This window comes from Myxocyprinus asiaticus, chromosome 26 (assembly GCF_019703515.2).
Source record: "Myxocyprinus asiaticus isolate MX2 ecotype Aquarium Trade chromosome 26, UBuf_Myxa_2, whole genome shotgun sequence".
In the NCBI taxonomy this organism is placed as follows: domain Eukaryota; kingdom Metazoa; phylum Chordata; class Actinopteri; order Cypriniformes; family Catostomidae; genus Myxocyprinus; species Myxocyprinus asiaticus.
In genome coordinates this window covers 17,139,566-17,162,819 of record NC_059369.1, presented here as the reverse complement: position 1 = coordinate 17,162,819, position 23,254 = coordinate 17,139,566, and the positions used below count along the sequence as shown (strand labels likewise).

Sequence of the window (23,254 nt, the reverse complement as noted above, 5' to 3'; positions counted from 1 at the left end):
TATGCAAGTCTTGTGGTCTTAGATAAACGTAGCCTTGGACTGGATCTCACAAATCAAGTTTTGGTTTAGATATTGGTCTTGAGGGATCTAGTCTTGGTCTGGGTCTGGATGTCAAGGGACTTGACTCCACCATATTATCTGAGTCATGGATTTGTTGCATATATGGCCACATATTTGGAATATCCAAAGGTAACTATTGCTTTTAAGTAACTGAACCATTACTTTGAATTATTAACTAATAAGAAGAGGATAAGTGTAAAGGAATGCATGTACACATAAAACGTTAAGCTTGAATGCACTGTAAGCTGGATAAAAGGCTGGATAAAAGTGTCCGCCAAATGCATAAATGGAATGTCAGTAATTACTATCTTAATAACTATTAAAGGGATAATTCACCATAAAATCAGTCACCATTCATTTTTATTCATTTTTCCATATGATGTAAATTAATGGCAACTGAGACAAACATTCTGCCTAATATCTCCTTTTGTGTTCCACAGAAGAAAGTTGTACAACATGAGACTGAGTAAATGACAACAAAATTTACATTTTTGGGTGAATTATCCCTTTAAGTTTAGCTTGAGGGAAGGCACTCACACACTCCTTCAGTCTTGTCAGCGGTACGCGTCCAGGCCACCTGTCTGGTCTCCATAATAACCTGCACAGTTAGCCTCTCCATTCTCTGTCTGTACACTGTCATCACGATCCCCATCTCCAAGTCCCGCTTGATCAGACTCTTCTTGTACTCAGTCAGGTTTCCCTGCTGAGTGTGACCCGCCATCTCTGTTTTTGGCCAAACACTGACAAAGACAAATGGGCACAAGAGGTCACTCATTGAAATTTACATGAAATTCACAATATGGCACATTCTCAAATGCCTTTTTTGCTTTCATAAAAAGGTTACCACATGATTCATATATTAAGAAGACAAATGTTTCTTAAAATGTTATTATTCATGTAAAATCATGAAATGCCATCCTTACGTTAGAACACTGTTGCTCAATGCTAAGAACGTAAATTATGGACATGCTTTCTCCTGAAGACCGTTCTTGCCTAGCTACCTTGAAAAAACTAACTTGGAAGCAGTGGCGGCCTGTACATTTTAAGTCTAGGCCTTCAGTGCGATTCATGTCATTAAGAAAACACAGTTTCACAATGATAAGACACCGTATGCCTATCATACATTATGTGACATTCAACTAATAATACCAATTGACATTTTAAAAACATGTCCACACACGAAAGCCAGAACCAAGGAGGTCTAATACCAAGAAAAAGCTATCTAATATTTGCGATTTAAATGTTGCTTGCAATACATTTTGTTTCGTCAGGGTACACGGTTACTTTTCAAAACTTGATCAGACACTGAATGCTCAAGCAGCTTCAGGAGAAAACCCCTGATGTTGCTATAAAAATGCAAAAAGCACTTACTAATTTGCTTGAAGTGAAAATCAGCCCTCCTTTACTGTTTAATTAATCAGTCGCACGATCATGCATAAGATCTCAGGTTTTTAAATACATAAGGATCTCTTTCTCAATGGCAATACCACCAGTGATGACAGCCGACTCGTCAGCAAGATCTCGCACTCTTCACTTTCAAATTAAGTACATCACTTAAAGCGTGATTGCGTCATTCAAGGCCAGCTTGAAGGTCTCGACCGGGACATATCCTAAAGATCACACCCACCAAGAACAAATAAATCAATCTGATTGGCTGACGAATCTGACAATCTGACTTTAGATGCCTATTCACTGCAGTGTTGAGGGATTCTGTGGAAATTCTGAAGGCCTGACGGGATTGAGCTCAGACTCATGCGCTGCTTTGGCTAAGGAGCATGGCTTCGGGCATGTGATTTGTGAAACAGTTGTCACACTTCGCTTGTAAGCATCGAGGAATAAATTCTGATTGGATAAACTTTTTGTTTTTTCCTATTTGTTTGTAGATTAATTAGGAGTTGAAAGCGATTGAAAATTCATAGGCAAAAAGGTCAATGAGAATGAAAGGATGAAAAAAATTTTTTTTTTACGCATGTTACGCCAGCAGAGAAGGATTTGCTGGCCCTGAGAAATCGCCACTGCTCGAAAGGATAGGACGTAGAACGCTTTATGTTTATGTTTTGAGATGCTGCGGTATGTAGATTAAACAGCCTTATATCTAATTTATTTTCTGTTTTTTTTTTTTTTTTTTGCCAGTAGATGATGATGTTGAATCGGTCCACAAGAACGTAAAAACACATAAGAATGCACATTGAGAACCACAGTGTCACTGACAGTAAAACAAGAAGTTACTTTGCAACAAAAATAACAATCAGCTATAGTAGTTCAGTGAAGAGGTCATAACTGTGCTTTATTATGAATAAAGCATGGCTATTGACCAACCAGCATCCAAGATCAGGACTATCTGTTTTATAAGTACAGTCAGTTGGTTGTTTTCGTAAAATAAACACCGACAAGGTGATCAGGATCCCGACGTGAAGCAGAGGGGACTTGTATCACCCTGATGGGATTTATTTTGCGAATAACAACTGGCTGACCATACATTATTCCACTTATTACATGGCTGCTAACCAAATAAATAAATAAATGACAAATAATATTGACTTGGTGTCATGCATGATGAGCCACGTGATTAGGTGCGAGGATTGACGGTCTCAGAAGTGGAGGCAACTGAAACTTGTCCTCCGCCACCCACATTGAGGTGAGTAACCATGCCACCACAAGGATCTACTAAAGTAGCAGGAACTGGGCATTCCAAATTGGGAGAAAAAGGGGATAAAAAAATAAATAAAAGTTGTAGGCCTATGCTCTACAGCAACACTGATATAATTTAGAATTTGTCAAAATACTTTATGGTTTCACAGTGGCATGAGTTTACCATCACACCAGTTTTGGGTTTAAAACAAAACTAAGAACCATTTGGGAGAAGACGATGACAATATCAGTACTGTCCTACTACAGGTGCATCTCAATAAATTAGAATGTCGTGGAAAAGTTCATTTATTTCAGTAATTCAGCTCAAATTGTGAAACTCGTGTATTAAATAAATTCAATGCACACAGACTGAAGTAGTTTAAGTCTTTGGTTCTTTTAATTGTGATGATTTTGGCTCACATTTAACAAAAACCCACCAATTCACTATCTCAACAAATTAGAATATGGTGACATGCCAATCAGCTAATCAACTCAAAACACCTGCAAAGGTTTCCTGAGCCTTCAAAATGGTCTCTCAGTTTGGTTTACTAGGCTACACAATCATGGGGAAGACTGCTGATCTGACAGTTGTCCAGAAGACAATCATTGACACCCTTCACAAGGAGGGTAAGCCACAAACATTCATTGCCAAAGAAGCTGGCTGTTCACAGAGTGCTGTATCCAAGCATGTTAACAGAAAGTTGAGTGGAAGGAAAAAGTGTGGAAGAAAAAGATGCACAACCAACCGAGAGAACCACAGCCTTATGAGGATTGTCAAGCAAAATCGATTCAAGAATTTGGGTGAACTTCACAAGGAATGGACTGAGGCTGGGGTCAAGGCATCAAGAGCCACCACACACAGACGTGTCAAGGAATTTGGCTACAGTTGTCGTATTCCTCTTGTTAAGCCACTCCTGAACCACAGACAACGTCAGAGGCGTCTTACCTGGGCTAAGGAGAAGAAGAACTGGACTGTTGCCCAGTGGTCCAAAGTCCTCTTTTCAGATGAGAGCAAGTTTTGTATTTCATTTGGAAACCAAGGTCCTAGAGTCTGGAGGAAGGGTGGAGAAGCTCATAGCCCAAGTTGCTTGAAGTCCAGTGTTAAGTTTCCACAGTCTGTGATGATTTGGGGTGCAATGTCATCTGCTGGTGTTGGTCCATTGTGTTTTTTGAAAACCAAAGTCACTGCACCCATTTACCAAGAACTTTTGGAGCACTTCATGCTTCCTTCTGCTGACCAGCTTTTTAAAGATGCTGATTTCATTTTCCAGCAGGATTTGGCACCTGCCCACACTGCCAAAAGCACCAAAAGTTGGTTAAATGACCATGGTGTTGGTGTGCTTGACTGGCCAGCAAACTCACCAGACCTGAACCCCATAGAGAATCTATGGGGTATTGTCAAGAGGAAAATGAGAAACAAGAAACCAAAAAATGCAGATGAGCTGAAGGCCACTGTCAAAGAAACCTGGGCTTCCATACCACCTCAGCAGTGCCACAAACTGATCCATGCCACGCCGAATTGAGGCAGTAATTAAAGCAAAAGGAGCCCCTACCAAGTATTGAGTACATATACAGTAAATGAACATACTTTCCAGAAGGCCAACAATTCACTAAAAATGTTTTTTTTTAAGGTCTTATGATGTATTCTAATTTTTTGAGATAGTGAATTGGTGGGTTTTTGTTAAATGTGAGCCAAAATCATCACAATTAAAAGAACCAAAGACTTAAACTACTTCAGTCTGTGTGCATTGAATTTATTTAATACACGAGTTTCACAATTTGAGTTGAATTACTGAAATAAATGAACTTTTCCACGACATTCTAATTTATTGAGATGCACCTGTACTTCTTCTGCAGTTTCCCAGTCATGCATTCATCTTAGATAATAGAATTATCAACACCTTCAAAGGAATATCACCTGCAGTTATCTGTGACTGCACAGTGTGGCATTCATTGCGTTCATGCCAGTTTTCCCAATTATTGATGCATGGCAAGCAAAATAGAATGTTTCAAGTCTCGTCCCCTACTGTAAGATCATATTTGCATTGCAAATGGACAAGTACAGTTGGGTATAGTGGAGCTGCCCAGAGAGTTGAACCAAGTCCCTCTTTAAAAGTTATGTATTAACCTAGAAAAACTCAATGTGGTTTCAATTCAGAAACCTTTGCTTATCACCCCTACCCTCTCCCGTCCATTTTGAGCTTTCTCTTTGAAAGAGAAAAAGAGCTCACTTTCATGACATTAATACACAAGCACCAAGCTTTAACTCATTTTTATATTACCAAAACAAAACAAAATGTATTTGAAACAAATGAAGACAGGCTTTAGAGAGCGTTACTGCGTGAAGTAACCTGTTATTCTACAATATAAGGTGATTACACAATTCCTCTGCCACAACTGGGTTTGCCTTTATTGTTCAAGAAGCTACAACAGCAACAACAACAACAACAACAACAACAAGAGGAGGCTGTGGAGGCACACCTGCTCGTGCAGAATACACATTTTAAAGACCACAGAACAGTATTGTACAATTCTTGTTTGTACTTTAGCAAATGCAGTTTTCAACTTCAACGGTTTTTCTGAACAAAAGATGAATTTAAAAAGCATAATATGACACTTTCTTGTTATTTTTATGAAAAACAAACATCCCTTAAACTTTAACCATGTATATTTAATAGGGGGAAAAAACGTATTAATTATTTAGGTCCAAAGTATTATACACATATATAGCTAATATATTACCCTCTTATTTTAACATCCAGATGAATTATATAAATAAATAACTTACCCAAGTTTTGAGAATAAGGTCAACCTCCACTTCACAAACCAATTGCTGTAAACAACCAAATTCTCAATTTAAAACAGGGGGGGAAAAAAAGAAAAGAAAGAAAAAAAAAAGTAATTCAGTACTGGGGGTACAAAAAACTCTATGATCAGTAGTCACAATGTAGTCAGTTCCTCTATTCGCTCAGCAAAAGGAAGTGAAGAGTGCATTATGAGAATAAAAAATCCGGAAGCAAAATTAGCTATGCAAAATCCCCAAGGAAGAGAGGGCGATGAATTTTGTGCACTTGCACTAATGTAAAAGATGTCCAAAGCGCAACTTTGGCTCGCAGCAGAAGCGTTTATTTGAATGACAATCACTCAAATTGACTCATTGCTCAAAGGCGCATGTTGCCATTGTTGACCTCACTGTCATTGTAACATCATTTGCCCTTTTCTCCCTCTGTTGCATTCCGTTACACAATAAATAACAACTCGGTCAAACTAGGGGTATCAATGTAAAGCACCTTTTTTTAAGTATAAAAATCAATAAATAATTAAATAATAAAAAAAGAATAAATCCAAGCAGTCTTTAAAACAAAGTTTCAGGCGATATGAACATGAAGAAAGCATCTGTTGTTGGCAGCTGGGCGCTGGCTGTCAAATTGTTGAAGAAAATGAGTCGTCAGAAATTAATTATTTTAGTAACTGACTTCCGAAAAGATCTGCATTTCTTTAAACATAGCAGTAGGAAAAATAGTCCTTACAGACGCGAATTTTATGTGCCATGTAGCCTCGAATATAAATTTGGTGTTTAACTCATGTTACTCGTGCTTTACATATCTAACGTCACTTTCCAGTTAATTTGCATACAGAAAGCGTGAAAAAAATTCACCGACGAAAAGAGGCTGTCGGGTTACTTATGTAAACATTCCTCACAAAAAATGTCCCATAGTAACTAAAACTTAGAACAAAACACCAGTTACAACAGTAACCAATTAAAATGGCAGATTCTAAAAGCTTTTACAGAACTAACTAATCTGTAGTAAACATGCCATTTTGGTAGAAACGACAGTCTGGTTCCCATAATCCATTTCTGTTTAATAATCTGGAGGAAATCTAGACATGGGGAACAAGTAGCAAAGAGCAATACTGACTTTCTTTTACACTTTCAGTCTGAGAAATGAATTGTGCTCAAACAATTCAAAGCAAAATATGACTTTTTGCTCATTTTGCATTTATTGAGAACTATACTGTCAGTACACCGAAACAAAACTCAGTCGAGGCAAAATGCAGCCATATAAAGTTGATTACAGATATCTGATGAGAAATGTAGGCTCCAGTCACACATTGCCAATACCCAGTGTTAAACAGTGTTTGACAGTATGTCTTTGTGTACACATTTTAATATTTTAATATTTTACAGAAGGCAGGAAACCAGCTCCTAGCTTTTGCATTCTAACATAAAAACTATACCGTGAGAATGGCTCACTTTGACTAGACAAAGTGCTTTATAAGAGTGTGGTTTCCTTCAGGCTATGTCATATCTCACATGCCATAATTCATGTCAGTCTAAAAAAACACACGCACACACACAAAAACACACTGAGAAGAAACAATATTGGTTTGCACTTCCTTTTGGAGACATTGACTGTCCTCCATTCCTCATTGTTTTGTTTTTCTTCATCATCATCCCTCATCCTCCTCTGGTTCTCTGAGGCCTTGGCTGTGCAGGGTCTTCCCTGTCATTTCCATAATGGCCTGTACTTCAGGATCTGCATCTAGTATACTTTTCTTGTTCTCATCCTGAAAGTGAACCCAAGGAACCAACATCACAATCTTACATGGAAACAAATCCACTTCTTTGGAACACAAAAGGAGATGTTAGGCTGTATGTCAGTCTCAGTTACCATTCGCATTGATTGCATCTTTTTTCTTTCATACAATTAAAGTGCATGGTCACTGAGGCTGACATCTTCTTGTGTGTTCAATAGAAGTAAGTATATGTCTGGAAAAACACGAGGGTGAGGAAATTTAATTGAAACATGTAACATTTCATACTCCCATGTTCTGAGAATTAAAACATTTAATCATTGACCTGCTCCTGTTCCTCGCGTGGCTGACCAACACCCCACACCTCCAGGGTGTCCACTTTGAAGTCCTCTTCTCCTGACAGCTGATAGCTGCCATATGTGGTGCAGCGTGGTCGAGCCCTACTGTGTCCATGGCCAAAATCACTGTCCAGCCACAACCCAAAATACCCATGCTGACCACCCATACCCTAAAAAAGCAATTTTAAAGAGCCATTTTATTTTAAAAACAGTACTACAAATAGCTGCATAGTGTATTTGCTGCACATAAAGCCTTGAACAGAGTATAGTATTGATCTCACCAAGCCATTAGGCATAGTCTGCTGACCCTGGTTCAAGTACATATAATGATTGTTGTAACCTGTGCAAGTGAACACTCTCATGAAAGGGAACACGGAGAAGAGGAAGCACCTGGAATCACCTAGTGGAAAATGAAGGGAAACGTTAAAGAGATAGTTCAAACATAAATGAGAATGCTCTCATCATTTACTCATCCTCATGCAATCCCAGATGTGTATGACTTTCTATCTTCTGCTAAACACAAATTAAGATTTTCAGAAGAATATTTCAGCTCTGTAGGTCTATTCAATGCAAGAAAAAACATACAGTAATCCATACACCAGTGGTTAAATCAATGTCTTCAGAAGCGATATGTTAGGTGTGTGTGAGAAACAGATCAATATTAAAGTCTTTTTTTACTATAAATTCTCCTCCCTGCCCAGTAGGTGGTGATATGCACAAAGAATGCGAACCACCAAAAACTAAAGAACAACTACTCTTAGAAGAGAAGAGAGTGCTTAGGAGGGCTGGTGAAATTGGACATTTATAGACAAAAAAGGACTTAAAAATGTATCTGTTTCTCACCCACACCTCTCATAAAGACATGTCTAAAGACATGGATTTAACTATTGGAGTCATATGGATTACTTTATGCTGCCTTTATGTGCTTTTTGGAGCTTCAAAGGTTTGGCCACCATTCACTTGCATTGAACAGACCAACAGAGCAGATTTTTTTTTTTTTTCAAAGAAAACTTTGTGTTCAGAACAAGAAATTCACACACATCTATAAACAACAACTCTCAAAAGTGGCTGAAGAATATCTTTTAATTCATTCCATACTCTCACCCTGGAACTGAGGTTTGACCTCCCAGCTTTGAGAAGCAAAGCCTCCAAAGATATGGCCTTTTGTGTCTTTTATCAACAAGACAGTGGGACCCTGGCCTTTGCAGTTGCCCACCAGTCGGGTGAAGCTTTCCCCATGTAAGTTTGTGGAGAATAACAACCTCCAGGGAGCGCTGTAGCCTGCAGGCAACTGAGGTGACAGGAACATCAGAAGAGGTAGATGCAAGAGGCAGTGGAGATCACTCCAAGGAGCATACCGACACTGGGGCAACAGAGTTGGGGGAGGACGGGAGGGCAGCCCAATTCCTAGGCCCTCACCAATCAGGAGCTCCAAGAACATAGCCATTGCTGGGATCCGGAACAGCCAGTCTTCCAGACAAGGAATGTCACACATATTCTTATCTATAGAAGCAATAAGGAATATTTTATTTAAAGACATACTCAAAGACATTTGACTGATGTCCTTAAGAAAGAAAATATTTGATTATTTTATCTTGCGAGGTAAATATATTATAGTTTTCAGTGTTATATATATCCATTGTCAGCATGGGGTGATGGTTGAATATGGTCTTGATGGGTTTCATTAAAGGAATACAGTATTCCAGGTTCAATACAAGTTAAGCACAATAAACAGCTTTTGTGGAATAATGCCGATTATCACAAAAATAATTTTGACTCACCCCTTGTTTATTAAAAAAAACTTTACACAGATAAGGTTAAAAAAATATTTTATTGGGGGCCTGGGTAGCTCAGCGAGTATTGACGCTGACTACCACCCCTGGAGTTGCAAGTTCAAATCCAGGGCGTGCTGATTGACTCCAGCCAGGTCTCCTAAGCAACCAAATTGGCCCGGTTGTTAGGGAGCATAGAGTCACATGGGGTAACCTCCTTGTGGTCGCTATAATGTGGTTCTCACTCTTGGTGGGGTGCGTGGTGAGTTGTGCGTGGATGCCGCGGAGAATAGCGTGAAGCCTCCACATGCGCTATGCCTCCGCGGTAACGCACTCAACGAGCCATGTGATAAGATGCGAAGATTGATGGTCTCAGACGCAGAGGCAACTGAGGTTCGTCCTCCGCCACCATGAGGACTTAGAGCACATTGGGAATTCCAAATTGAGGAGAAAATCCACAAAAATTTTATTTTTTATTATATTGCACTAAAATCATGTTAGAATGTTTATGTCTTGTGGTTATACTTTTGAAACAATGATTATTTTATCATTTATGGACTGGCGCAATTCACTACCACTGAAAGAGCATTAAATGCATGGGTGTTAAATGCATGGGTGTTTCGCCAAACATTATTACGTAATCGGGTCTTTAGTGTCCTGGCACATATATCTATCACAAATGGACCTACAAAATGCCCAGACAGTGTCAAATTTTCAAAACATTTTCAAGACAATTAGAAAATAATAGAATAGAATATATTCTGATATATTTAGATTTATTATTTTTCATTCATCAAAGAGATGATGCAACAAATATTGAACCGGATTCATTAATTCCACACTGAAATTTCATGTGTTTTCCAACACATAAAGAGCTACAGGTAACACATAAGTTATGAATAAGATACACATTACACATAAGCTACACATATGTATTTTTTCTAATCTACTGTAAATAGATGCTCACTACTTACAGAATTTCAGTAGTACACCCAAATGACAACAGCCAAATCATACTGTTCATATGTTACACTTGCTATAGTTTACTTCCACGTTGCTGCTTTGTCAAATAGCAATGTCAAATGTAAATCAAGTGAATCACTGAAGCATCTTGAGTAAGAAACAGCATGTATAATATGTATGTTTACACACACATGGGATACATGATATAGTACTCATTTGCCTTGTAATAAAAAAATAAAATACAAAAAAGAAATATATATATATATATATATATATATAGACACATGAAAGCTGTGATTGAAAATCAGGGTTATTCCACCAAATATTGATTTCTGAACTCTTCCTAAGTTAAAACATTAGTACTGTGTTGTTTAAAAATGAATATGAACTTGTTTTCTTTGCATTATTCGAGGTCTGAAAACACTGCATCTTTTTTGCTATTTTGACCAGTTATCATTTTCTGCAAACAAATGCTCTAAATGACAATATTTTTATTTGGAATTTGGGAGAAATGTTGTCAGTACTTTATAGAATAAAACAAAAATGTTCATTTTACTCAAACACATACCTATAAATAGTAAATCCAGAGAAACTGATAATTTTGCAGTGGTCTCTTAATTTTTTCCAGAGCTGTATATAAACTCAGGACACTGTATTTTAAAGATAATATTGTAAAAATCCAAATAACTTTACAGATCTTTATTGAAAAGGGTTTAAACAATGTTTTCCATGCTTGTTCATTGAACCATAAACAATTAATGAACATGCACCTGTGGAACAGTCGTTAAGACACTAAAAGCTTACAGACAGTAGGTAATTAAGGTCACAGTTATAAAAACTTAGGACACTAAAGAGACCTTTCTACTGACTCTGAAAAACACTAAAAGAAAGATGCCCAGGGTCCCTGCTCATCTGCGTAAACGTGCCTTAAGCATGCTGCATGGAGGCATGAGGACTGCAGATGTGGCCAGGCCAATAAATTGCAATGTCCATACTGTGAGACGCCTAAGACAGCGCTACAGGGAGACAGGAAGGACAGCTGATCATCCTTGCAGTGGCAGACCACGTGTGACAACACCTGCACAGGATTGGTACATCTGAATATCACACCTGCGGGACAGGTAAAGGATGGCAACAACAACAACTTCCCGAGTTACACCAGGAATGCACAATCCCTCCATCAGTGCTCAGACTGTCCGCAATAGGGTGAGAGAGGCTGGACTGAGGGCTTGTAGGCCTGTTGTAAGGCAGGTCCTTACCAGACATCACCAGCAACAACGTCACCTATGGGCACAAACCCACCTTCGCTGGACCAGACAGGACTGGCAAAAAGTGCTCTTTACTGATGAGTCACGGTTTTGTCTCACCAGGGGTGATGGCCGGACTCGCATTTATCGTCGAAGGAATGAGCAATACACCGAGGCCTGTATTCTGGAGCGGGATCGATTTGGAGGTGGAGGGTCCATCATGGTCTTGGGCGGTGTGTCACAGCATCATCAGACTGAGCTTGTTGCATTGTAGGCCATCTCAACGCTGTGCATTACAGGGAAGACATCCTCCTCCCTCATGTGGTACCCTTCCTGCAGGCTCATCCTGACATGACCCTCCAGCATGACAATGCCACCAGCCATACTGCTCGTTCTGTGTGTGATTTCCTGCAAGACAGGAATGTCAGTGTTCTGCCATGGCCAGTGAAGAGCCCGGATCTGAATCCCATTGAGCACGTCTGGGACCTGAGGGCCAGGGCCATTCCCCCCAGAAGTGTCCGGGAACTTGCAAGTGCCTTGGTGGAAGAGTGGGGTAACATCTCACAGCAAGAACTGGCAAATCTGGTGCAGTCCATGAGGAAGAGATGCACTGCAGTACTTGATGCAGCTGGTGACCACACCAGATACTGACTGTTACTTTTGATTTCGACCCCCCCTTGTTCAGGGACACCTTATTCCATTTCTGCTAGTCACATGTCTGTGAAACTTTTTATGTTCATACAAACATTTACACACGTTAAGTTTGCTGAAAATAAAAGCAGTTGAAAGTGAGAGGACGTTTCTTTTTTGCGAAGTTTATATATCATATGTCATATGGTGGTTTTTCCCACCATTCTTAGTAAATTCTAGAGACTGTTGTGTGTGAAAATCCCAGGAGATCAGCAGTTACAAAAATACTCAAACCGGCCCTTCTGGCACTAACAATCATCCATGCGATTATCTTATCAACCAATCATGTGACAGCAGTGCAGTGCATAAAATCATGCAGATACAGGTCAGGAGCTTCAGTTAATGATCATATCAACAATCAGAAAGTGTAAAAATGTGATATCAGTGATTTAGACCGTGGCATGATTGTTGGTGCCAGATGGGCTGGTTTGAGTGTTTCTGTAACTGGTCATCTCCTGGGAATTTCACACACAACAGTCTCTAGAATTTACTCAGAATGATGTGAAAAACAAAAAACATCCAGTGAGGGGCAGTTCTGTGGAAGGAAATGCCTTGTTGATGAGAGAGGTCAACAGAGAATGGCAGACTGGTTTGAACTGACAAAGTCTACGGTAACTCAGATAAGCGCTCTGTACAATTGTGGTGAGAAGACTATCATCTCAGAATGCTATTCTGAGATGCGGGTTGGCGCTGTTTTGATGGCACGAGGGGGCCTACACAATAATAGGCAGGTGGTTTTAGTATAGTGGCTGATCTGAGTATATATTGCAATTTTGTTTTTACACTATTCAGAAGAGAAAGGTTGAGAAATACTAAAGAGGTGTGGTCTCCAAAAAATGGAAAAGGTACAGGGGTTGGAATGAGGGACCAGGTCAGTAAAGACCCATGGTATGCATTAAGGGTAAATATAAGAGGAATGAGTTAAAATTATTTTTTGTCGAATTCAACATTATCCCACAAATGCTCTCGACTGACCTTAAAGGAATATGCTGGGTTCAATACAAGTTAAGCTTAATTGACAGAGTTTGTGGCATAATATTGATTACCACAAAAATGTATTTTGACTCATCCCTCCTTTTCTTTAAAAAAAGCAGATATCTTGTCACTGACAATGGAAGTGAAAGGGGGTACAATTTGTTTTACGTTAAAATACTCACTGTTTCAAATGTTTAGCCACAAGATATAAAGGATATGTGTAAACATGACTTTCACTTACTGTACTAACCTTTTCTGTGTAAAGTTATAGCCAATTTTACAACTTTGTTACCATGACAATGCAATGTCAGAAAATCTTAAAATGACTGTAAAAATGTCAATTTAAATACCTTTACAGCTCAAATACTAGCTTTAACAGAAGAATTAATGCAAGTGCTTTTATAAAATTATAAGCTTCCTGTGTTTAAACCCTCAAAAAAATTGCCCACAATCACTTCCATTGTAAGTGTTTCTCTGTAACCTCAATTTTAGGTTTTTTTTTTCTTTTTTTTTTTTTTTAAAGAAAAGGGTCGAAATTATTTTTTGTGGTAATCAACATTATTCCACAAATGCTGTTGATTGAGCTTAACTTGTATTGAACCCAGAATATTCCTTTTAGTACTTAACTGATTTTGAGGATGATTTCCTTTAATGCTGCCACATTGTACTAACTTACTGTTTGTCACAATGCTAATAATTAAACTGGTGCAACAAAGCACACACATCTGCTCTACTGTACAGAAGAAGCTCTTCTCTAATCATGCACTTAATTGTCATTTGAACTTATTGTAAAACACCATTGCTTTAATTACTTATGATACTGATCCAAACCTGAAAATTTCAATTCAGAAGTCAATTGTTCTGCTAGCAACCTAGCGCCTTGTGGGCCATCACCCATGCGATCTGGCTGCCAAGCTCGCAGATGTCCCCTGTAGATTAGAGTCTGGATTGCAGCTGAAACCAGGTCTTCCACTAACTACACAATAAACATTAAAAATCACCATCTTCAGATTAGATCACAGGCTGATTATTTAGAAATGTAATTAAAATTATTTTTTGTTAAATGATTTAGGAATTGACTTAGGAATTGTGTTTAGATGGTCATGGATCAGCAAACAAGGGTTGTTTCATTTTTTTCCAGGCCTAATTACTAAACTTTGGATAATGAAACTTTGGTCATACTTACACCTCGGATCTGCTCAGTTGCGGCAGCAGTAGCTTTTGCTTCCTCTGCCATTGCCAAGACCAAAGGTGCACGCTCCTCTGCAGTTCCCCGAAGAATATCTGCCAGGAATATCACCAACTGCTCTCGACTAACCCCTCCACCAGAGGGCAGTGGCACGCCTGGATCAACACTGTGTATGCCCTGGAATACTCTCTTTATCATTGATTCTGAGGCCATCTTACCCATTGACATCTGCAACATAAAATAATGGAAAAATACAAATCCAAGTATGCTGTAAGTGTTGGCACAGATATCCAATGTCCATAGAAAAGGTCTGGGAGAGCTGCCTCTGTTCACCATAACATTTGCATGAATGTACAACGCTGATACAGATCAACTGGTAATGCAGTGACACCAAGTCTGTCTTACATAATTACTATGGCACTATTCTGTGTAAAGCTGCTTGGGGAAAATATACATTGAGAAAGCACTAGGCAAATAAAATGTAATTGAACTTTAATTGAGCAGATTTAAAAAAAAAAAAATCCAAAAATCCAATACAATCTGGATAGCAACAGAAACTTAAATTGCACAGTCCTTTTGCTGCCTTCCTTGGTATTTTTTATTTTTTCATTTATTTTCTGCGATTATTATAGGCTATTAACTAATAATAACGTTAGAAATATCATCCCATCATTATAATACCAGAATTACACTCTGCTTTCTTCTGAAGCAAATTAGCTATTCCCAGACTGCACTAAATATGCTTAAATAATCTGAATACAAATGATATAATGAAAATCTAAGTATAACAGATCTAGTGTAAGGTACGTTTATGTCAGAGCAGCTCACCTTTAGCATGTCCAGAGATAAAATCTTCCCTGTTTTTCCAGAGGAAACAGAGGATCCAGTTCCGTGGAGCCTGTCAAAAACCCCATCTATAACAGGTCTCTCATCCGGACGAAAACGAGCCAGTCGTTTCTGCACTACAACACTGTCGGTGTTCCCCATAGCCCTAGAGGGAATTAATACAAATAAAATATTAAGTGACAAAAACAAAATCAGGTGGCATCAAGGAATAAATGCATATATGCTTAGTTTCAACCGCCGCCTTAAACAAATTTTCATGGGAAAATATGAAACACAATGCACACTTGAAACATGAAAGAGTGAAGTGAGAATTTCCAACCACGGTTCAGTTTGGCATTTAAACCCGAGAGGCCGCAATGTAAACACACATACATACAAAACATTTCCGGGTTGCAAACCAACGTCACAGGCAGATGACCAATTGATGGAGAAAAACTTTACACTGCTCTGTGATTGGCTGGCCCAGAACGTTTCCTTTGAACTCAACTCACCTTTTGGTCCTGTCCCAATATCCCCCGCTTGCGGTTTTGGTCTTGCCCACTTACCCACTTGTCTTACGTATTTCCGGTGTTTGGCCACTAGTGTGCAAGTAGACGTGAAGACTGCGAGTGTGGATGACTTTTGATTGCACGTTGGGACACTTGTAGACTTAAAGATGTTGGTGCTGGTTGCGACAGCTGTTTTTGTCTTTTCACTCAGCTGAAGACTGATTGTTTTTGGTAGCGGTAACTGTTATAGCCTACTTAAAATAATACATAACTGAAAATGTTACCCATCTTTTCATTTATGAATTCACTAATGGTTGTTAGAAGTGTATTGTGTTGTAGAAAATATGCAAATACATTTTTTTATAATGTTTTTATTGTGTGAAAATAATTGTAAAATGTACTTTTTTTTTGCTCATTTTAATTTTCAATACTTTGCACATTAAAAAATGTTTAACTGTAAAATTGCGTCATCCATAACTGCTGTAAAATATGAAATATAAGCAAATTCTTTCTACTTTGTTTCTCAGTACACTGCATAAAACTTAATTTAACAAAATAAAAACTTTATTCTATAAACCTGTGTGATCCATTAATAGCTACTAATACAGACCATTTAAATTATATGCTTTGGTTTGTCATTTATATAAGACGACAAAAGACTGCTTTACACGACTTATCAGTAGCTATGTGGTTTCATCCAACAAATAAAAAGCATTAAAACTTATGTTTTCAAATACATAAAGATGAGAAAGAAACCGTGGTAGTAGCTGATACATTTTTAATTTTAAAACAACATTTACTAGACCACATATTGCATGCCACACTGGCTGATAAATGACCAAAAAGACCAAAAGTATTAGGCAAGAACAAACAAAATAAAGTGGTTACTGGGTGAGAACGATAACAAAGAGGTATATAAATATACACATAAATAATATTTTGTAATTATGATGCTGATACTAAGTCATTCCAAACACGTTATATAATGTTGAATACTTTAATTTATACTAAAATAAATACATGCTTCACTATCTGATTATAATAAACAACTTTTGTTGAAAAGCTTCCCTTGACGTCATCATGGAGAAAATACACCGATCGCTCGGGTAGGTGGGGTGTGGCTCCTGATGGTGATGAACTCTGGGATACACTTAGCCTGAAAGACCTCTGAAGTAGTTTTCGCACTAGTGTGGATTTAGTGTGGGTTAAGAGCACTGAGCTTTGGCATGTGTTACACATGGGACAGTCTGAAGCACCTACTTCCTGTCGCGTGCATGCGCATTCAAGTGGCCAAGACCGCAAGTGTGGGTGCTGGGACAGGGCCTTTGTTTGACTGTCGCTGAGATCTGCATACAACCATACTACTCTTACTATATCTGCCATAGACAAATATGTTAGAAGTAGTATGAGTAGTATGGGTAGTATGCGATTACAAACTCAGCCAATGGCTGTGTCCAAAAACTGGAAAATGCTGCCTTTCGAAGCTGTATACAGAGGTAGGATGACAATAAGGTGCTTTTCAAACTTTTCTGAGACCAGTTACATGTAACGGGATTACATATTTAAAATACAAAATATAAGTAACTGTATTCCACTACAGTTACAATTTAAATCATTGGTAATTAGAATACAGTTACATTCAAAAAGTATTTTGATTACTGAAGAGATTACTTTGCATTTTATTGTCATTTGTTTCATTTAATATTTAGTCCTTTCAGATGGAAAACATTTATACATATAAATGATGTGATCCAAAGTGCATTTGAACAGAGTGAAACTTTCTTATGATGTGTTGCATTATCTATGTTGCACTATATATCAAGATGGTGCCACGGATGGCCGCCTCGGTGTGTAGCTCTTCAGTTCTTTTGTTGTTTTTGTTTGTTTGTCCTGTGTTTAGTAATATTTTTCCAGTCAGTTTTACCAGGAACGACCTGCTGAACATTCGGCAGCATATACCAGACAACCTTTTCCCGGTTTTTGAATATTCAGACATTTTGCTGGACATTAAAGTCGGAGGCACGGCTGTGTTGTTTAAACGCACTAGGAGACGCAGGCGTGGGAGACGATCAGGCGCGCTGGTCAGGCTCCTACGGCGCGGCTTTCAAACAGCGCTGCCAAGTATTCATCTAGCGAATCTCCACTCTCTTCCTAACAAAACGGACGAACTACATCTCCTCACCCGCACAAACAAGGACTTTTCAAACTCTGCTGCCTTGTGCTTCACAGAAACCTGGCTGAGTGAAGCCAATCCGGACAGCGTGTTACATCTGCCGGGCTTTCAGCTGTTCAGAGTGGATAGCATCGCGGAGTTAACGGGGAAAACGAGAGGCGGTGGAACATGCTTTTACATCAATGAAAGTTGGTGTACAGATGTAACAACGGTAAAGAGGATGTGCTGTCCTAATTTGGAAGCGCTCTTTATTAACTGTAAGCCGTTCTACTCACCGAGGGAGTTTTCCTCGTTTATTCTGGTGAGTGTGTATATCCTACCAAACGCGTGTGTGAACACAGCGCTGCAACAGCTGACTGATCAAATCACAGACACAGAACAAAAATACCCGGACTCAGTTATTATTATTCTTGGGGATTTTAACAAAGTAAATCTCACACGTGAACTGCCCAAATACAAACAGCACATTACATGCCCCACCAGAGACAGGAACATACTGAATCATTGCTACACAACAATAAAGGATGCATATCGCTCTGTCCCTAGAGCAGCTTTGGGACTCTCTGATCACTGTCAGGTTCATCAACCAAGCCAGTAGTAAGGACTGTAAAGAGATGGACCAATGAAGCAGAGCTGGAACTACAAGCCTGCTTCGATTGCATGGATTGGAGTGTTTTTGAGGCTGCAGACACCAATCTGGACGAGCTCACAAATACTGTTACATCATATATCAGTTTCTGTGAGGATATGTGCATTCCCACTAGGACTTATTTAAAGTTCAACAACGACAAACTGTGGTTTACAGCAGAGCACAGGCAGCTTCGTCAGGCCAAAGAGGATGCTTACAGGGGTGGGGGTAAAGTCTTGTACAATCAGGCCAGGAACACACTGAATAAGGGAATCAGAGTGGCTAAAAGAAGATACTCTGAGAAGCTGAAAAACAAGTTTTCATCTAACGACCCTGTATCAGTGTGGAGTGGCATGAAACAACTTACGAATTACAGGACTCCTACCCCCAACCCTGTAGGGAACCAACAACTGGCTGACGACCTGAATGTGTTCTACTGCAGATTTGAAAGGCCCAATCTCACACCCCACACCCACTCTGACCTTCACTTCACACAAACACCAACACCTCCTGCAACCCCCCTCCTCCCCCCTCCTGCTACTCAACCTGCACTTAAGATCTGTGAAAATGATGTGAGCCGGGTCTTTTGGAAACAAAAGACGAGGAAAGCTTAAGGCCCAGATGGCGTCTCACCAGCGTGTCTTCGATCCTTTGCTAACCAGCTGGCCCCCATCTTCACACAGATCTTCAATAGATCACTAGAGCAGTGTGAAGTCCCATGCTGCTTCAAACGCACAATCATTATTCCTGTCCCAAAGAAACCAAAAATCACGGGACTTAATGACTACAGACCTGTCGCCCTGACATCTGTGGTCATGAAATTATTTGAGAGACTGGTGTTGGCCCACCTGAAGAACATCACTGGACCCTTTCTTGATCCCCTTCAATTTGCTTATCGAGCAAACAGGTCTGTGGATGATGCAGTCAACATGGGATTGCATCATATCCTGCAACATCTGGACAGACCAGGGACATATGCAAGGATCCCTTTTGTGGACTTTAGTTCGGCTTTCAATACCATCATCCCAGCTATACTCCAGAATAAATTACACTAACTCTCTGTTCCCATGTCTATCTGTCAATGGATTACCAGCTTTCTGATGGACAGGCAGCAGCTTGTGAGACAGGGCAAACTCACTTCCAGCACCTGTACAATCAGCACTGGTGCCCCCCAGGGATGTGTGCTCTCCCCACTACTCTTCTCCCTCTACACCAATGACTGCATCGCCAAGGACCCCTTTGTCAAGCTCCTGAAGTTTGCAGACCACACCACTGTCATCGGCCTCATCCAAGATGACGATGAGTCTACATACAGAAGGGAGGTTGAACAGTTGGCTGTCTGGTGCAGTCAAAACAACCTTGAGCTGAACATGCTCAAAACGGTGGAGATCATTGTGGACTTTAGGAGAAACACCCCAACACTGACCACCCCCCCCCCACCATTCTAAACAGCACTGTGGCAGCAGTGGAGTCATTCAGGTTCCTGGGCACTACAATCTCACAGGACCTGAAGTGGGAGACACACATTGACTCCATTGTGAAAAAGGCCCAGCAGAGGTTGTACTTCCTTAACCAACTGAGGAAGTTCAACCTGCCACAGGTGCTGCTGATACAGTTCTACTCAGCAGTCATTGAGTCTGTCCTCTGCACTTCAATAACTGTCTGGTTTGGTTCAGCTACGAAATCAGACATCAGAAGACTACAAAGGACAGTTCGGACTGCTGAGACGATTATTGGTTGCCCCCTGCCCCCCCTTCAAGAACTATACACTTCCAGAGTGAGGAAAAAGGCTGGAAAAATCACTCTGGACCCCACTCACCCTGCCCATTACCTTTTTGAACCTTCAGGCACAGGAACAGTTTTTTCCCTCAGGCTATCCCTCTCATGAACAGTTAAATTGCCCCACTGAGCAATAACAATGTGCAATACACAGTTTAGTCTTTTTTATATTTATCCAACACATCCAACCTCTTCTGCCATTTCATTCCTCTGAAAAAACAAAAAAACATTTGCAATGTACATAACATATTGTATTTGCACTGTACATAACAGATTTGTATTAGATTTGCACTACGTATGTGTATGTGTGTATGTATGTATGTGTGTGTCTGTGTGTGTATGTACATATGTGTATATTTTTTTTTTATTATTATCTATGTCTTGCTGCTGTTTTTGTATTGTTTTTGTATTGTTGTACACTGGAAGCTCCTATCACCAAGACAAATTCCTTGTATGTGTAAGCATACTTGGCAATAAAGCTGATTCTGATTCTGATACGAGCAGACAGAGAAGTAAGTTTGGAGCAGAAGAAATAGAAATAAACCTTGTGTAAAATTGTCAGCTTTACACAAAGCTAAAATGCTATTTCTAGCCATTTTACATGCACAAGTTATCAGGCACGATCATATTTTTTTATCAAGAAAATTCACATTGGATCATAATTTCTTTTTTTTCTAGTAAGACCTTTGATATTAGGGCAAACATCATAATCTTGATAATAATTTTTGTATTGTTTTCCTGTAAAAATATCTAAAAATCCTTAAAACAAGATCAATTTGATTTATCTTGTTTTAGAAACAACACTGCATAAGATATTTATGTTTTTCAGGGAATGTATTTTTAACATGTGTATTTTGTCTTACTGTACTGGCAGAGTTTCTATAGTCACAACAAGTGAAAAAATCTACCAGTGCTGAAGAAGTAATCCAAAGTATTTAGAAACTGTTTCTGACCTTGAGTAATCTAATGGAATACATTACAAATTACATTTTACAGCATGTATTCTGTAATCTGTAGTGGAATACATTTCAAAAGTAACCCTCCCAACCCTGTATGTCTGTATATATATATACACACTGGCGGCCAAAAGTTTGGAATAATGTACAGATTTTGCTGTTTCGGAAGAAAATTGGTATTTTAATTCACCAAAGTGGCATTGAACTGATCACAAAATATAGTCAGGACATTACTGATGTAAAAAACAGCACCATCACTATTTGAAAAATAATTTTAGATGAAATCTAGACAGGCCCTATTAACAGCAGCCATCACTCCAACACCTTATCCTTGAGTAATCATCCTAAATTGCTAATTTGGTAATAGAAAATCACTTGCCATTATATCAAACACAGTTGGTTTGTTAAATGAAGCTTAACATTTTATTTGTGTTTGTTTTTGAGTTGCCATAGTATGCAATAGACTGGCATGTCTTAAGGTCAATATTAGGTCAAAAATGGCAAATAAGAAACAGCTTTCTCTAGAAACTCATCAGTCAGTCATTGTTTTGAGGAATGAAGGCTATACAATGCTTGAAATTTCCCATAAAAAATGAAGATTTCATACAAAGGTGTACACTACAGTCTTCAAAGACAAAGGACAACTGGCTCTAACAAGGACAGAAAGAGATGTGCAAGGCCAGATGTACAACTAAACAAGAGGATAAGTACATCAGAGACTCTAGTTTGAGAAATAGATGTCTCACATGTCCTCAGCTGACAGCTTCATTGAATTCTACCCGCTCAACACCAGTTTCATGTATAACAGTAAAGAGAAGACTCAGGGGTGCAGGCCTTACGGGAAGAATTGCAAAGGAAAAGCCACTTTTGAAACAGAAAAACAAAAAGAAAAGTTTAGAGTGGGCAAATAAACACAGACATTGGACAACAGATAACTGGAAAAGAGTGTTATGGATCTTAACCCCATTGAGCTTTTGTGGGATAAGCTAGACTGTAAGGTGTGTGAGAAGTGCCCGACAAGACAGCCACATCTATGACAAGTGCTACAGGAAGCGTGGGGTGAAATGTCACCTGAGTATCTGGACAAACTGACAGCTAGAATGCCAAGGATCTGCAAAGCTGTCATTGCTGCACATGGAGAATTTTTTGATGAGAACACTTTGAAGTAGTTTAAGAAGTTCTGAACATTTTTTTCAAATTGTAATATTAATTTTTCACATTATTAATGTCCTGACTATATATTGTGATCAGTTGAATGCCACTTTGGTGAATAAAAGTACCAATTTCTTTCCATAAGAGCAAAATCTGTTAAGTTGAAGTTTATATACACCTTAGCCAAATACATTTAAAGTCAGTTTTTCACAATTCCTGACATTTAATCTTAGAAAACTTTCCCTGTCTCTGGTCAGTTTGAATCACTTTATTATAAGAATGTGAAATGTCAGAATAATAGTAGCGAGAATGATTTATTTCAGCTTTTATTTCTTTCATTACATTTCCAGTGGGTCAGATGTTTACATATACTTTGTTAGTATTTGGTAGCATTGCCTTTAAATTGTTTAACTTGGATCAAACATTTTGGATAGCCTTCCACAAGTGTCTCACAATAAGTTGCTGGAATTTTGGCCCATTCCTCCAGACAGAACTGGTGTTACTGAGTCAGGTTTGTAGGCCCCCTTGCTCGCACACGCTTTTCTAGTTCTGCCCACAAATTTTCTATTGGACTGAGGTTAGGGCTTTGTGATGGCCACTCCAATACTTTGACTTTGTTGTCCTTAAGCCATTTTGCCACAACTTTGGAGGTATACTTGAGGTCATTGTCCATTTGGAAGACCCAATAGCGACTGAGCTTTAACTTCCTGGCTGATGTCTTGATGTTACTTCAATATATCCACATAATTTTCCTTCCTCATGATGCCATCTATTTTGTGAAGTGCACCAGTCCCTCATGCTGCAAAGCACCCCCACTACATGATGCTGCCA

General features: G+C 39.1%; 2 protein-coding genes across 8 annotated transcripts in view; both read right to left on the bottom strand.

Moving 5' to 3' along the window:
* The window catches only part of LOC127417260 (1-phosphatidylinositol 4,5-bisphosphate phosphodiesterase gamma-2-like), a 57,962-nt gene extending 51,433 nt beyond the window's left edge, over positions 1-6,529 (bottom strand). For 2 of the 4 annotated variants that reach the window (XM_051657137.1, XM_051657139.1), the window contains exon 1: positions 598-2,959. In XM_051657137.1, the coding sequence (XP_051513097.1) occupies positions 598-835 (238 nt within the window). In that variant the 5' untranslated portion in view covers positions 836-2,959. Of the gene's footprint in view, positions 1-597; positions 2,961-5,479 lie in introns of those variants that run through there. The other 2 variants (XM_051657140.1, XM_051657138.1) reach the window with 2 other exon arrangements.
* A 141-nt stretch (positions 6,530-6,670) lies between these two features.
* Positions 6,671-15,644, bottom strand: LOC127417270 (MTOR-associated protein MEAK7-like). 4 transcript variants are annotated; one of them, XM_051657165.1, is made up of 8 exons: positions 15,624-15,644; positions 15,230-15,392; positions 14,399-14,629; positions 14,044-14,188; positions 8,670-9,068; positions 7,847-7,965; positions 7,553-7,735; positions 6,671-7,260 (listed from the first exon to the last, which is right to left on the bottom strand). In XM_051657165.1, exons 2-8 carry the CDS (start codon positions 15,386-15,388, stop codon positions 7,144-7,146), a joined length of 1,353 nt encoding a protein of 450 aa, XP_051513125.1. In that variant the 5' UTR covers positions 15,389-15,392; positions 15,624-15,644; the 3' UTR covers positions 6,671-7,143. The 4 variants fall into 4 exon arrangements, with proteins under 4 accessions (XP_051513125.1, XP_051513122.1, XP_051513123.1 ...); XM_051657162.1 differs by having other exon boundaries at positions 15,532-15,635; XM_051657163.1 differs by lacking the exon at positions 15,624-15,644 and adding an exon at positions 15,567-15,622.
* Between the last annotated feature and the right edge of the window lie 7,610 nt (positions 15,645-23,254).

Excerpts from the sequence above, each read along its gene's own strand:
- LOC127417270 (XM_051657165.1), bottom strand. The coding sequence starts at position 15,388 with ATGGGGAACACCGACAGTGTTGTAGTGCAGAAACGACTGGCTCGTTTT. Across the intron at positions 14,189-14,398 it reads CAACTGAGCAGATCCGAGGT|TTAGTGGAAGACCTGGTTTC; the intron begins GTAAGTATGACC and ends TTTATTGTGTAG. Across the intron at positions 7,736-7,846 it reads AGACTATGCCTAATGGCTTG|GGTATGGGTGGTCAGCATGG; the intron begins GTGAGATCAATA and ends TTGCTTTTTTAG.